This window comes from Hippocampus zosterae, chromosome 12 (assembly GCF_025434085.1).
Source record: "Hippocampus zosterae strain Florida chromosome 12, ASM2543408v3, whole genome shotgun sequence".
In the NCBI taxonomy this organism is placed as follows: Eukaryota; Metazoa; Chordata; class Actinopteri; order Syngnathiformes; family Syngnathidae; genus Hippocampus; species Hippocampus zosterae.
In genome coordinates this window covers 12,765,933-12,783,061 of record NC_067462.1, presented here as the reverse complement: position 1 = coordinate 12,783,061, position 17,129 = coordinate 12,765,933, and the positions used below count along the sequence as shown (strand labels likewise).

At 40.6% G+C, this 17,129-nt stretch overlaps 1 protein-coding gene across 1 annotated transcript in view; it reads left to right on the top strand.

The window, feature by feature from the left end:
- The window catches only part of epha6 (eph receptor A6), a 121,786-nt gene that overhangs the window by 48,883 nt on the left and 55,774 nt on the right, over positions 1–17,129 (top strand). The window contains exon 4 of the mRNA XM_052082088.1: positions 13,909–14,064. Coding sequence (XP_051938048.1) covers positions 13,909–14,064 — 156 coding nt within the window. The remainder of the gene's footprint in view (positions 1–13,908; positions 14,065–17,129) is intronic.

Sequence of the window (17,129 nt, the reverse complement as noted above, 5' to 3'; positions counted from 1 at the left end):
GTTTCAGTGTTCAGAATATGCCATGTTGAAGGTTCAACAGCCCACACAAGAGTGTGCCTGCACGCGCACACGTACACACACACACACACACACTCACGCACACACACACACACACACACACACACACACACACAGTGCTCCGATGGGTCTGTCTGATAGTGCTGTCAGTGTCACTGGATGCTCAAGAGAATGAATCTGTAAGTAGATCCATCTGGCCATGCAATTAGCTGCTGAAGGGGTTCTTTTTTGCTACTGTTTTTTTTTATTTTATTGTTTTTTTCTCAATTGCAGATGTGGAAGATGCTATGTCAGGTCTGTCAAAAAGAAGAACATTTGGGAAAGGCTTGTCTGTAGTATCTATAGATTACCATAAGAAGGGGAATCATCCTTCTTTGTGTTGATCATATTATATGATATTTATTTACCACACACTTTTGCATCTTGCTAATTATCTCACTTGAATATGAAACTTGATAGCACCGCTGCTATTGGGATTGCTTTTCCAAATGGCTTTCCGTAAAAATAAATACAGACTGTGTGACAGATGCTCAAGGTTACCGGTAGAGTCAGATCATTTCCTTTCATAATCACGGGTATTATGTGAGCTTCCAGCACACCTCTATGGCAATCTATCCAAAGGAGAAGCTCAAATGGATTGCTTCTGCAGAAGTGCCAGAATATTAAACTGCGTAAACATTTTTTCTTCCCTTTAACTGAACTTTGAGATTGAACTGTGATGATTCTCAGACAGCTTTTGTCGAGAAACTGCGAACTACCGGTAATGTATTGGATGGATGTGAAAAAGTTGGATGGATGGTAGAAGATTCCCCTGGGGTTTAATTGCAAGGGAAACAAAAGATATGGAATAGATAAATCACTTTCCCGTGTTTTTTTTTTCATTTAGATGCGGAACACCAGAGTTAATAGTGCTGTAATTTATAAAAGAAACCTTTTATTCAAAATTATAAAATATGTTTTGTTTGTGTGTGTTTTTCCTCTCCTGCATTTATATGTAGAAGAAATAGGCTGGCTTGAGGGCGATTTTGGCTCAGTGAAATTATTTGAGATCAGCACACTGAACAAGCAAAACTGATATCAATATACTTTTTTGTTGATATAGTGTCTGTGCAAGCGGTAGACCCTCAGGGAGTCTTGTGAATGTATTATGCAGGCTTTGAACAACATCAGAGCTGCATTATGACAAATGCTCTCAACTCAAATAAAACCTACAGCCCTCCGGTGTGAAGTAAGTTTCCATTTTTGTTTTGGAAATGTTTCACATACCTACGGCAACAATCATACACAGAGATTGATGCACGACTGAAAACACTATGAGATGCACTCCATGCCTTTATCAACTGCTGAAAAACAAACAAACATTTGTTTCTCTTTGGATGTTAGTACTGGTACTATATTTTTTGTGTTAATGCACACTGCACTCTAATCATTCTATCAGTTTCACTTTCACAAAAAGTATTTCAAAAATAAAATAAAGCAGGTCATCTTTAACCTACGGTGACGCCGGTCTGCGTCACTGCAGGTTGTTTGTGCTCAGCAGTCTGCAGTTATGATCAGAGTTGTTGCGCTATATCTTTTATCGTTATCATTATTCTCATTCAGAGTTTGTTTTGTACAATTCACCGAGGGGACCGGCAAAAAATGTGAATCTGAAGGGGCAAGAGAAGCATTTTAAGACGTTACGCATGAGCTACGATCGTTAACAGGCTGCCTAAGTGCGTCGCATGCCTCCGCGTCAGGCTATTGCTCATCATGGCATGCGTGTGTACGTGCCCGTGCGGTAACGGGTCGATCATGGGAGGTTGGTTGATCGATAAGTAGATTTCCGGTCAAAAAAGTTTGGGCGCCCCTGTTCTAGACGGTGTTTGGTTGAGAGTTTGAGTTGCGTTATATTAAGCCTTCAAGATGCCATAACCATATGAACTGCCCCTGAAAACTCATGACATCCAGAGCTTCTGGTCATTACGATCATCTTGAATACTGAATGTAACATTTTGAGCTGATGGTTGATATTTTTGTTCAATTGTGTACGATTGATGTAGATCAAAATCAGATACTCACTTCATTTTGCTGACAACATTGTAAAATTATACATGTAGTCTATGCATTAATACAGTTAGGCACTATGTGGAAATGTGAAGAATTTAAGCAAGAAACTAATGGCTCATTTCTGTTTCTGTGAGTCCCTTATTACGCATTGAGAGCACAAAGCGAGCATGAACATTCAAAATATTTAAACCAAAAAAGGATTTCTGAATGCTGTCACCTGGCATGAAATGTGCATTACTTGCAGATATGTGTGTGGTTTTGTGGCACGCTTCACTGTGATACTTTTAGTTGTTGTTGTATTTTCATTATGAAAAAAACGCGGTCGTAATTCAACAATTATTTCAATGAAAATCAACCTTTCTATCAACAAACAAAGTATGGTGATATATAATGATCTGTTGACTCTTACCAGGACATTAGAGCCATAAATTGTTTTTTAAATATTTTTGTTGTTTGTTTGCTTGTTTGACATTTTTAAATTGTTTATTTTGGTAGTTTCTCACACCTGTAGGTTTCTACTGTGTTATCTAATGCTGTTGTGCTCAAATACATGCTGGCCTGGCCTGTGGTATCCAGCTGTGGCGATGACAGCTGTAATTTGAATGCTGGTGGTCAACGTGATTAGAGAACTGCAGGAGGCTTTTGAATGTATTAGGTACCCCGGTAGATGAAGACTGACACATTAACAATTAGAAATGGAGGAGGTTGCATTGCACTGAGGGGAAAAAAAAACGGTAGTGGCATTGAAATTTGAACGCCAGCCAGGGAGAGCCGTAGTCAATGGCATAAAAAGTAGCATAAAAAGCGGTGTGAAAGGCGGCGTATAAAGTGACGCATGCGGATATGTATTGCGTAATTCAATCCTATCAGCTTGTCCAATCAGCCCTGAGTGTGAATCCCTCTTCCTTCACCTCACCCCAATGTTGCGTCCTTTTCCCTTTTCCTGTGTGCTTGTTTGTTTGTTTGATTTATTTTCCTTGTATGATTGTTTTTTTTGTTTGTTTTCAATTCCTTTTTTTTGTGTGTGATTTCTTTTGTCTTGTTTGGATTTTTTTGTCATCCAGGGCTGAAGTTTTCAGAAACATAATGTTTCTGAAAAAAGAATTTAGAAATATATTTTATAATATCAAATACAATGCTGGAAGAATTTAACTGAGGCTACACCGATTTCTGATGGGGTTCTAGCTGCCCTTAGTCCCGGAGCAGCGCCATTCCTACGTGGTTCCTAACAACAAGGCTGGTAATGTGGAATCAGTGCCACTGTGTCAGTGCATTTTTACAAGTAAGAGTACAAGTATAGAAATACCGTATTGGCACTAAACCAAGTACAGGTATTGGTGCATCACTACTATTTATTGTAATATTACTCACTCAAGGAACTGCTTAAATAATTATTCATGTATTTTTTATACTGTACATACAAATATGCATGAACAACAACACATGTTATGCGCTGGAAATAGCATTGCACATTATTATATTGTTAATTTCACTTATGAACCGAGGACCAGTCACTAGTTCATTTTCCACTTGGAGGGATGCTGATGTATTCAGATATGATTTATTGATCATGTTGCGCACATTTGTCTCCCCACTGTGTTCAGTTAAAAAGCAATAACACGTTTTATACCCTCCGTTCCACGTGAATGCAATAACACTAAACTAATTACACACACTGGGGACAACAGTGTGATTTGTAAAACCCACAGCTGGTTGTCGACGAACAGCCAGGAATTATTGGGAGTAAACCACCACAGTAGAATATTTTATCATTCATACACACGTTAGTTAGTGTGATAAAAGTCAGCCACAAGACAGATGCGGTTTTGGCTGTGGTTATATGTAAGCAATAGGTGTTATCATAGCCACTCTGTCTCCTTATCTTACTGCATGTTACGGTGTCTCATCCACAAGTCAGTCTATGCTAATGCTAAAGACAAGATGATTGTTGCCGGTTAACCGATTCACATCAAAGTTGACAAATCATAACAGACATAAACAGACAACTGTAGCAGATTTTCCAGCAATGATGAGTTTATACTACTGTTGGGCCACTGTTAGCAAGTAAAGTGCCATTACTGTGAAATGTCAATTTTGGGAAAGGTAAGTACATCTGCCTCACATTTCTAAGGACCTAAGGGTGTGGGGTTGAATCCGGGCTCCGGCCTTTACCTTTGGTGTGCATCAGTGACGTGTGGTGAGGTTCATGACTGGTGCGACAGATATATGCCTGCGCGGGGGTTCTCGGGGTACTCCAGTTTACTCCCACATTCCAAAAACATCAGGGTTCCCACTCTTCCACTTGCTTTTTATTTAGGGACATTTTAAGGACTTTTCAGGGCCAATTTAGCCATTTTAAGGACTTTTTCTCCATTCAGCAGGGCAATTGGCTAACCCTTTATTTGACATACTTTGTCAAATTGGCCCGAAATGACCCGGTGTGATCATATGATCATCATCGGAATTGATCGGAGACGGTGGGAAAAGCAGAGTGGCAACCAGGAAGGCATGTAAGCCCGACAGCGGGGTTGAATGAACGCATTTTCCGACAAAACTATTAATTGGAAGGGTGGGGAAAATGATACATGAAATAAACAAATGAAATGAACACAGAAGGTTAATTTGAAGCATTTTTATTGATTTTAGAAACTTTCCCTGAAAATTATGGACAATTAAGAACATACATTTTCAACTTATTTTTATATGGATTTTTGTGGGAACCCTGACACATGCATGACAGGCTCATTGGACAGGTCAAATTGCCCCTAGCTGTGAGTGTGAGCGCGAATGGTTGTTCGTCTCTGTGTGCCCTGCGATTCGCTGGCAACTGGTTCAGGGTGTCCCCTGCCTACTGACCGAAGACCGTTGAAATAGGCTCCAGCACGCCGCGACCCTTGTGATAAGTGGATTAGGAAATGAATGGATGGATGGATAAACAACAGAGGTCTGTCTAAAATAAACAACACCTTGCAATGCTGTTTCTGGTAGGAACGCTCAGAGGGATGACATCATTGTATTAAGGGTGTGGAAAATAATCGATATTAATCGATACATCGATGCGCACGTCCACGATCCGAGTGCATCGGCTCATTCACTGGGTACGACGCGATCGACGGGTGAAATCGCGATTCATCACGATGCATTGATGGGTATCGGTGAAATCGCGATTCATCACGATGCATTGATGGGTATCGGTAAAATCCGATTCAATCGCCGTTTTATTCATGTTAAACGTCACATATCTGCCCTTTCCTAAGCGCAATGAATGCACCATCATTGCTTTGCGTTTTGTGTTGAATACGGACGGTAGCCGTGCGTCACATACAGTCCAGTACACAACGAGCGAAACATTATGGAAGTTAGCGCACGCAGCAGCAAGGAAACTACTACATTTAATGCAGCCGCAACATTCAAATCTTATGTTTGGAAATACTACGGCTTCGAAAAGAAAGACGGAAAGCTTGATAAAACCTCCGTAATTTGCAAGGAATATCGCACTAAGAAGCCATACAACGGCAGCACCACAAATATGCAGACCCACTTAAACCGATGGCACCAGATCACCGACAAGTTTCCCTCCCGCTTCCCCGCCCAGTTCGTCGTCGGACACCGGAGAAACTATTGGTAAACCAGGTCAGGATCAGAAAAAAATCGCCTCTTATTTTGGGAGTCCCCTTGCAACTCACTGTGACCGCGCAATGGCTATAACTAAGGCCACTGCTTATTTCATATGCAAAGACCTCCAACCTTAGCGTGGTGGACAACGAGGGTTTCAGACAGCTCTTGCACGTTTTCGATGTGTACAACAAAGTGAGAAGTGAGATTACTGTGTCGCTGAACAGTGCGCAAAGAGGTGCACTTACATTGGATGGGTGGACATCTTGCGCTATAGATTCATATATATATATATATATATAAGACACTCGGTGAGAATAGTCTGTTTGTGTTTACACTATAGCAACAGCTGTGAGTCTCAGGTGCCAAATTGTTTACATTTTCTTTGCACAAAACCCAATTGTGAAAGGGCTTAAATAAGTTGTTTTACAAGTTCTACTCTTTATAAGGAATAAAGTGGTATCCTTTTTGTAATACCATACTGAATTCCATCTTTTTAAAAGCTTTTTTTCTTTGCTTATTTGCATCATGTTTAATTGCACAATATCGCAACAAATTGCATTGTATCGTATCGCATTGATTTGAACTTAATGTGTATCGAATCGTATCGCATCGTGACGACGGTGAAACGTATCGCATCGTATCGCCAGAAAATTCCATGTATCGTTTAAGTATCGCATCGCTGGCAGTGGATCGTGATGTGTATCGAATCGTCCTCAGTGCTGAGATTCACATCCCTACATTGTATATGAGACCAAATAATTAAATAATTAAACCAAAATGTCACCCGAAATGAATTATCTAATAATTGCAGGATGTTAAATTCAAGCAAAAGCTAACTTCGAATGAACAAAAAAAATGCCTCCCACTGCTAGGAAGGGCTTGTTGTATAACAAATCACACAACACACATTCGACTTTGACACGCATGGAAAAAATTCTTCTTTCTCCATTTGTGTGTTTTTACTTACCCAGATGTAACATTGCCACATCCAGACAAGAACACAGCACAGTGAGATTGCTTTTGTACCTCCACAGCAACAGAGCATGTTTGGGAGATATTTTCATGACTCTCGCTTATTTTTTTTTTCTTCATTTGACGCATAGCATTGACCTCTCTGAGATAGTGTTGCTTGGTAAAGCAAAAACAAAAGAGAAAAAGGAAAGTCCCAGGTCTGGTGTTGCAAAACATATATTTCAAAGGCAACTTTCTTCCATGTAGGTTTCGATTGCTTTGTAATAAAAAGCACATTCAACAAAAATGACTAGAATACCAAAGGATCTAAGGAAATGAATCATCCATCAGCTTTCTCTCCTCATTCATAATTGATATTTGAAGCCTCGTTTTGTTCATTGAAATTAGCTTTTGGAGCGCAGACAAAACAGCTGAGCCGATGGAAATGGAATTGGTTGTGTGTCGGTGCATGACAGAGTGGGATTATACCAAGGTAATGTCAGCCTTATTAAACACTATTAAACTCTATAGATCGGACAGGAACCAGGGAGGAAAAGAATATAGTGGCTACTCATCTGTGTGGAAAAGTATGCGCATATGTGACTTTAAATGAGAGAGGAGCCACATGAAATTTTATATTTAGGTTAAGTGAAAGATGTGCTTCGCCTCTAATAGAATCCGATAAGTCTGAGGATAGATGAGTAGATGTGGTCCATTTCATTGTTAGCATATGACATTGGGAGCTCAGCTCTGACACAGGGTCTGTGTGTGGTATTTAATTTGGTTTGGCTCAGCATCTCGGTCCAATAACACTAGGCATAACTGGGATTCTGGATATCAACCGATGATTTGTTCATGTAAATCACGGGTGTCACACTCAATCACACAGACGGGAGGGGGGGGGGGGGGGGGGTGCAAAACTCAAAGCATATTTGACTTGTGGGCTGAACAGAATAACACCTTGAAAATAAAAGTAAAGAAAAGTGGAGCTTTTCAGAAACATTAAAATAATTTTATTTTGTCCAAGCTGGATTTTATTTGTGGTGCTAAATTTGTTCGAGGGGTAAGCTTCGGTGTTGTTGTGTGGAGAGATTCTCCGGATGGCCTGCAGGTATCCAATAATGACAAGACTCCTGTGTGAAATTATCTTCATATTGTGGTAATCTTCAGGCGTGCAGGAAATGGTCAAAACACATCAGCTTGCTCTCAGGAAGTGGCTTTTTTTTATTTATACAGGCAATCGTCAATTATTGAGAGGCAATGTGCTGGACATATCGTGCAAACAGACAGGTGGTCAATAAAAAAAACACTAACCTCACTCAAGGCGTCAACAAAATGACAGCACAACACAACAGCTCGGTAAAATACACACAGCGACTACTCATACTGCGATTTGATAAACAACAAATAACATCAAGCAAAAAAATAAAACTACTGCTTATTTACCAAATAGCTGCACAGCGTTGGCCTTGCAGAATGAATGATTGTGGGTAGCCTTTCGTTCAACATGGCACTTGTTGCACTGCATAATGTGTTATCAGGGACTGTTGGGTGTTACAGAATGGGAGGTGTTTCCAAGCACAATTATCAAATTCGACTGCGTTGTCATTCATCTTTGATGTATTGTTTTGTACAAATGTGGTGTAATCGTGAAAGTGGTACTGTTTCCAGTGGAGTCTTGTCCATAATGAATTGTTTCACTCCCCAAATCTTGTCTCCTATTTGAACTATGCGAACTGAGCTGAGGTCATTGCTTATTTGACAGCTAGCCACAAGCTCTACTAGGGTTAAAACAAATGGAAACATCTTTACGGGTTGATCCTCAAGCTTTTCTTGTTCTAAAACATGAGTGATTATTTTCATCCTCATGACATGACTCCAACAGGCGCACATTAGTGTGAATAGGTTACCTTTAGGTCTGACTGTAGCCCTGAAAGGTTTTTTTGAGATTCCCTTGATGACAATGACATAACGTTTATGTCGTCCACCTCCAAAATTTAGCAGTGGATTTATGGGAACCTTTTGTTTTGTAGTCATACATTTGAGCTCCAGGTCAGGGCTTTCAAACTGTCAGTGTTGTAAAAAGTCCTTCCTCTCCATCCCAAAGTGATCATCGGGCAGCATTTACTCTCCTGTACATACCAACATGTTGGAAGATGTGTTTGTGCGGTACGTGAGCGTGTGAGTTTCTTTAGCAAAGGGTGATTTGGATGCAAAATAATGACTGAACTTGGCTGTATTGTGGGATTGTGTGGAATATGTATTTTTGTGTGTGTGTGTGTACCGTATTGCAAGTTTTAAAACATACTGTAACTTCAATGAGAGTGAATGCTGAACCTGCATTAAACCGTTACGTGTTGGTGGCTGAGAGCGCCGTGTGACTGCTTGAATCTTTTATGGAGTCGCTTCCACACTCAATGCACTCAATGGCAGAGATAATTAGCTCTGATTATCCTTGTGAATACTGTTTCTTTTGAAAATAAGCAGAATTAAAACGGCTTATTGCCTCTCTTTCCTTTCCAATAATGAGCCCGGACCCATTTTATCTCAGCTAAACCAGAATAAATTCAACAAACCACCACACAACAAGATTATAGCCTAATTAAACTGGTGAAAACTAGTTCGATGAATCAAGATTGAATAACTATGGCGAAACAAAACATTTCACCAGAAACATTCCTATTTTAAAAAGAATCAACGTTCTAAGTTCTCAGTCCCTTATACAGGATGTCAGCCTAATTTTCTTACCAAGGAAGGGTGTAAAAGTTATCGGTTAGAAAAGGCGTTAATTAAGCCATAGGTGCAGATTAGCCATCTAGCGTTTTAGTCACAGGAAAGCGAGCGCCCTTGGATATGAACAGACAAAAAAGTTGGCGGAAGGTTCTAATTGTGATGCATTTTCACACCTCCTGTAAAACGGAAAAAAAAACTAGTGCAAAACAGAAGCCCAGATGAGAAATCACCAACTTCATATAAATTGTGTGTTGCATGATGTTTCTGTTACTTTTGGATGGATTTGAATAACGGTCACGTTAATTGCAATTAATGTACCGTAATTACAACCTGTACATTATTTGGTGGAACGGTAAGTAAGCTAGCTTATGTCAGTGTAGATGTTCTCATTGATCACGAATAACCTGCTTTATCAGAAATAAGTTATGTTGGCTTTGTTTTGTTTTGTTTTAGGGGTTTTTAAACGCATCACCCTTGCATGTTTCAGATCAATCTTTGGATCATGACTAAATAATATGACAATCTGTAAAAAGTGACCATTAAAATACAGTCGCTTTTTTTTCCAAAACCCTTTGATTATCTATACGTTAATGATGTTCCTTTGGTTTATTTTCAAATTCATTGTGGACGTGCAAAAATCCAAAATTGTTTAACTATCCAATTGAATATCGACCAGATTGTACGTTCAGCTTCTGGCTGCTGTTTATGTCTTTACCTGTCCTCATCTATCCCAACAACCAAGACACTGGTTCAATACTCATTTACTTGCCCTGTGATCACCAGGCACTTTGCAGAGTAACTCATGATAGACAATTGAATGAGGGAGCCAGCGAAAACCGTAAGGTGTATGCAAGCTGTAACCAAATACAAACCCATCGTATGCCAATATTGAAAGTGTTGCACAAACAGCAAAAAAAAGAGGGTGTCGACCACGTTCCTATTACTTGGGAGGAAAAGACAGCGTTTTATGTAAGTTTTTAAGCACCGTGAAAACAGCTAACAATTTTTCACAAACTAATACCCAGTCCAACACCTCAGCAGAGATGTTAGGGGTGTTCACACGGCAAGATTTGGTCCGGTGCTACGCCGGGGCTGCCCCAGTAGAGCGTTCACACTTGCAAATTAGCTCCGGTGTAGCCCCAGAAAACGGTTTACAACGGAGCAAATTTGATCCACCTCAGGAAGGTGGTTTAAAATTTTTCTCCGGAGCAAATGCTCGTTTGCGAAGCAGCACCGATGTAAATGTGCACGTGTGAACGAAACGGGGTTAAATTTGCTACAGAGCAAATGCTCGTGAAGAGTTGATTACGTACGGCGAGAATGCGTTGCTTTCTGCTCTGTCTGACTTCCGTCATGTGTTTGTTTAATAAGGACACAATACTTGGCTGGTTACATCTTTCCTTTTGTAGGAGACTGCACTGTCTCGGAGTTGTTTGTGTAGTTTGTTCTTTTGTTGTGTGTTCACAACACCCCGCCCCCATATATAATTAATTTTGTGATTTCCTCTCTTGATTTTCTGTTTGGCGCATTACCTGTTTGCTTTTCTGAGTGTCATTGAAGTCATCGTTGATTTACGTTTTCGGGGGCGGTCACTCTCGAGCAGAAGGCACGGAGACCGAGAAGGTGAAGGACGTGCCTGTCCAGTAGTCGCTTGAGTTGTGTATACGTTTTAAAAAGAACCAACACGACAGCTCATTTGTTTTCTGTTGTTTTGGTCCGCTGCAGAAACTGCCGTGTGAACGCAACTGGGGCTGCACCGACGCTGTGTCAGTGCTGACACGCTCAGCGGCTATGTACGTGTGAACGCTCCACAAAATTTGCTGCGGTGTAAAATATATCGCAACAAAATACATCGGTGCAGCGCCGGAGCAAATGTGTGCCGTGTCAACACCCCTGTTGTGTGAGGCAAGCTAATCCTCAAGTGCAAATCAAGAGTTTGCACTCGCATCAGTTCGTGAAGATGGGGAAGGGTGGGTGGGTGACATGCAGCAGAGAGGCTCAGTCATTGGAATTTTGAGGGCCTCAATCTTGATTGCAAATGAAAAAAAAAACTATGAAAGTGTTGGTTCAATAGTGCCACTTCTCAAGGGATTCCATAGATGAAATATATTTCCTCAACGTTTGGTTTGTTGGCTTTATGCCGCAAAGCTGCTGGAACCATACGAAAACAGATTAACCGGGTTGATTCAACCACAAACAGTCATTTTGCTGCAGCTCAGAGATAATTATAGGGGATTTGATATTGTTTAAGTCAAAGCTTGATTTGGATAATCAGACGAGCCTAACTGCAAGTAACGAGGTGCCGAATGTGGTACGATATACATTACTTTCCGTACACAAGCCGTACATTAGTGCCTTCGGTAAAAATGGACAAATGAAGTATAACATTTCATATTGGTTTTCTATGGTTTAAATTTTTTATCAGCAACTGGTGCTGTCATCTCGGTAGCAATCAATCTATTTTCATTTGCATCGCCTCCTCACCACACTGCTTTTGATTTCAAGAGTTGAACTATTCTGCAACATTTGTTGATGTGGTTCTGCAAGTAAATGCTGCAGAATTGTGCTCCTCTTGGAATTGTTCTCCTTCGCTGACCACCGGGAGAAGAATTCACCACCCATCGGCTGTAAAGACTCCTCATGTTAACAACAAACCTGCATTAGTATGCATGCATTTTACCCGTTATGACACAGGTTACCATGATGACCAAAGGTAAATGGAACGACTATTGTTTAAATGTATGAAAATGATTTTTTTAATAGAAACAATAAAATCATCAGTTTAACAACGTGGGAGGAATGTTTGTTTTTGTTCCTGCCAAGACTTAGAAAATCCATACCAGATACCACCTACATGCATGTCCAAATATATATATAAAATAAAGGTTTGTTTGGTTCCCTCCCCAACAGAATTGTGCAGGAAAAAGATCAACCGTCCTAAATTTCAAATGTAGAAATCTTTGCACTTTGAATAATCATAATGTTTACTGGAAAGAATGTTATTGTATGCAGCAAATGTTACGAATGTAAATCTATTTATTTTTCCTACTTATTCCCATTCCAATGGATGAATCGTTTCATTTGAATATGATTCAAAATGATGTATTTGAGTTGCATGGCACCAGATACGTTTGATGGTTTTACACTACTTTTTTCCTGTCAAAAATGTATTTAAGAGTGGCCAATCCAACAATTTGGGTAAAAGTATACAGTAAGTGAGGTCATCATGCTACTGGAATGCCTCACCAAGATGTCTCATGGTCAACGACTTTGGGCTGGGAGGATGTTCTGGATGACTTCCAGATCCCATTAACCTTGGGCAGAGGGCCAATGGTTGACCGGGGTCCCAAAGGCCAATGAGTCAGAAAACTACTTTTTTGTAGCCAGCTCAAATGTCCTCACCTTCGAGATGTGCAGAAGACCGTCTGCCCTCTAAGAGTCGCTTATTCCATTCATCAGTCAAGAAGCCACATCCAGTTGGATCTCTTTTTGCCAGTTGCAAACTTGACAGCAAGATCTGTACCCACATGACACATAAGATGCACAGTTTGGACTTAATGTAAATGGTCATGGGGATGGCTTTAACAATCAGTTCCAAAAGCACAAATAAGACACGTGAATGCTGCGCTTAAATCAGTGCGATGCAGACCAAAATGATCAACTCATCATCAAGCTGTGAAGTAGAATGAAAATTACCTGATCATTTGAATCAGGTATGTTGCAGGAGGGCCACATCGAAAACAGGTCGGGCAGCGGCTCTTGAGGACCGAGTTTGGAAAACCCTGCAGTATAGTCTTTTGTGGTATGCATTGAAACCATGTATTCATATGGGTGCGTGTGTGTGTGTGTGTGTGTGAGTTCTCAGTTGATGCATGTTCAGCAACAGTGTAGCGCCACTGTGGCCCTGGAGTAAAGTTCGACCAGACAAATTGAGGCAGATTGTTCTTACAAGGGTTTAAAAGAAACGTCGCCTCAGTTCATGAAAGGTCGACCAGAGGCCCCATTCGGCTGACGACGTCAAAAAGATCTCATATAGTGGGGTGGGTCAGGGTTGACAGACAGATTGTGACTCAAGGACACTGTGGTATACAAGGTTAATGATGTCAGTAGCCTTAACATGCCGTAAGCAATGGCACTATTCGTTGTGATACAGTCTTATTTGTGTGTGCTTTTTTTGTCACAGTCATTAACTGCATTATGAATGTCAAGCGAAGATATACCATTCATGGAGGACATATGTGAAAACTAACTATATACTGTATATATATTGCAGATGAATTGTATGTATCATGGACTGTACGTTCAAACACAAAACACTTTGGAAGCCTTGCTGCTTTGATATATAATGTATGATGTATAACTTCTTTCATGAGTCTACAATAAGGGATCACAGAAATGGTTTCCATCAAACAAATTGATTTTTTTTATTTAAATTCATAAGTTATTAAAGCCTATAAGTTGGTTTGCCAGCTCGTCACATTGAGACTGTTTTTGTTCACTCACCATCTCTCTTTCATTTATTTTCTTTGTCCCACCCAGCATGCCAGCCAGGCTTCTACAAGGCTTTTGCTGGAAACATCAAGTGTTCAAAGTGCCCGATAAATAGTTTCAGCTACGGAGAAGGTGCTGCAGTCTGCCGTTGTGAAGTTGGGTATTTCAGGGCTGGAAAAGACCCTCCAACAATGGCTTGCACACGTGAGTATGCCCTATCTTAATACTTAGTCATTAACAATGTTGTGTACTAGCGCAGTTACAAGTTGTGATATTACTAGTTGCACTACATTTTTCAGTAAGTGTGGTCATAACAGTTATTTTCAACACCAAATAGGTTTTGAATAGTGAAATTACATTTCTGAATCACCAACACAAGCTGCTTTTTCCCCAAGGCACTTCTAAACCTTAAATCATCTCTTCTGCTTTACATCATGGACCTATCCTGCGCATGCCCGCTCAAACAGTGTAATATATATAATATATATATATATATATATATATATATATATATATATAATTTTTTAAACGCACAGTTAGGTTAACACTTACTATGATTTCTCACTGAACATTTATATGTTTCAGTGTTTACCCAAGTACAAGCTTCTGTGAAAATCCAGAATATCCTACACAAATTTAAGGACGTACGTTTCGGTATGAAGTATCTTTGATGGCATTGCTTAGCTTGCTCATTTCTTTGATGGTAGTGTCAGTGCAGTGAAGCTACCGGTACATTTAATGTAGAAAGAACGTCAAGCTTGGCGCACTCCGTTTCCCAAGTCGCTTGCCCTTCACCTCTATTCATCTTTAAGTGGCTCATGCCTAATACTGAGGAAAATTATTAGCCTACCGCTTCAAAGTGGCTAATTGTGATTGACGTGAAACCCCACAACTTGTTAATACCTGTGACTCTGGATGATCCTTGTGATATTTAATACGTATCTGTTCAGAGTCAAAGTGTACAAAAGATAATCAAATTAATTGCATGTGGATCGGCTGCCTCATCTTAGTCACGGACAGTAATTACAAAGTAATATTTGCATTAAATAAAAGTTTAATTAGATTAATTCCCTTTTAATTAAAATGCAACATAGCTGTCATTTAGACTAGACTAGGGTACCATCACTGAAATCTTTTTTTCTGGATGGGGAGTGTACTATTTGTACTCCTCGCTGCCCATCTTTAAAGCCCTCCTCAAAACTCACTTGTATTCTTTGGCGTTTGACTCAGCATGACTTAGATTTGCTCTTGATTTTACTGCTTGGTGCTTTCTACCGCCTTATTACTTATTACTTATTACTGATTCGTCTTACTGTTTATTGTATATGTTAAATCGCTCCATGTACAGCACTTTGTATGCAGCGATGGCTGTTTGAAAGTGCTCTATAAATACTGTTGACTTGACTTGACTTGACTTGACTAGGCACTGTGGAATACTGAGTCTTGGGGTTTAGTCTGCAAAGACAGATGTTTGGAGAGGAAATATGCAGAAATTCTTGTCTTGTATTGCACCTCTAAAACTGCAGATTGTTTTATGGAGCTCCACAAAATCAAGTTGCTGCTACAGGATATGACAAGGTCCGACCACGAACCAGGTGGAGTGTGGATCCCTAAAATGCAGACTCGGATAAACTGCTTTACAAAAAATATTTATTTATAGAAGAGCGCACCAACAAAGTATCAACAGAAATCGCTGGTCACAAAGAGCCAGGAAAATCAAAGCATACACAAAAAGTGGTTGCAAAAAGGCAAGGTGCAAAGGCAAAAGCCGAAATGACAAGAGTCAAATTGCACGAAGAGTCCAATTACACAAAACAAAGAGAGCAAGATCAAGGACAAGGTCTAGAAAACACCACTTGAGCGTGAGCAGCAAGCAAGATCAATAATCTGACAAAGACTAGGCAGCTTGGCAGTCTTTTAACACTGTACATGGCAAGGCTAGATTAGAAAGGAACAGGTGGGCCTGCTGGAGGGGAAACGCCCTTCGCTCCCGCTGGGGCTGAAAACAAAATAAAAACAGACAGAACATGACAGTACATTACACAGGCCGGATAAAGAAAGAATGACGTGGATGCGCACAGCTGGTGGACCAGACAGTAGACCTCTCATGTCACTGGAATGGCAGTTTACAGTACTTTGTGGTCATTATTCTTACAAATTGGGACAATGAATAAATTATTAGAGTAAAATTAAGGAGGAATACTGTTTAAAAAATGAATACAGGAACGAAGAAAGCAAGGGTATCACAAAAGGAGAGATAAAGGTGGAGGATACATGGGTGGAGTAGACACTGAAGAAAGAAAGGAAGGAGGATACTGATCCCAATCTTGCTCTGGAGGAGAATGGAGGCTGATTGATGGCAGTGGGGTTGATCCACAGGAGGGCAAGGTGGGTGGATTCTGCTCGGTGGAGAGAATAGAGGAGGTGCGATGATGGCCGATAAAGGCAGGGGCAGATAAAGCGAGCAAAAGAATGGACGTACGCTGACAGAAGTGGAGGAGGAGCATTGCTGTCTGCTGAGATTTCAAGCAAAGGTAGAGCGGGATGGAGAGTTGCTGAGGGACGGGGAAACATCGCATTGTCTCGGCAGACAGTGAGCTTGGCAGAAAGGGAATTTTCAAATCTCGCAGGCCTTTTAACTTCACCCTGTTGACGGCTGACTGCCTGCTACAGCACAATGCTTACTCTGGCGCACAAAGACATGCATCCAGGGAGCACAAAAATTCCTTCAACACTCAAATCAGAGGGAGGCGAAATAATGTAATGGATGGGGTCGAGAATGTCATGTTCCGGATTCGACAGCAGGGGGCAGGCGTTTTTGCTTGCCGCCTGCACACCTGCCAACCATTTGTTGGTAATTGCACCTGCTATATTTGGGCGCTCCGGCAGTCGACTCACTGCCGGAGTATTCCACGCCGTGCCATTTGCTATCGTCTATTCCTTCTCGGTTAAAACTCTGACTTAAATGACTACTGACTATTATTGAGTGCCTTGATATTCCTCTCGTGTTCGATTAGTATTTTACTTAAGAACTTTCTCCTTGCCGTTTTTGTTTCGCAAGCGTTTTCTGTTGCCTCGTTGTTATTTCCTGGTCGTCTTTTTGACCAGCGTTTTCTGTTATCCGTTTAGACGGGGATTTTGTGTTATAATAAATCTCATTTTTTATGACAGAATTCCTTTTCTTTGTCTGCTATTTCGGGGATCCACTTACCTCTAGTAGTTGTGAACGAAGCGATTATTCTGTCGCTTCAGGCTCAACGTGACAGAGA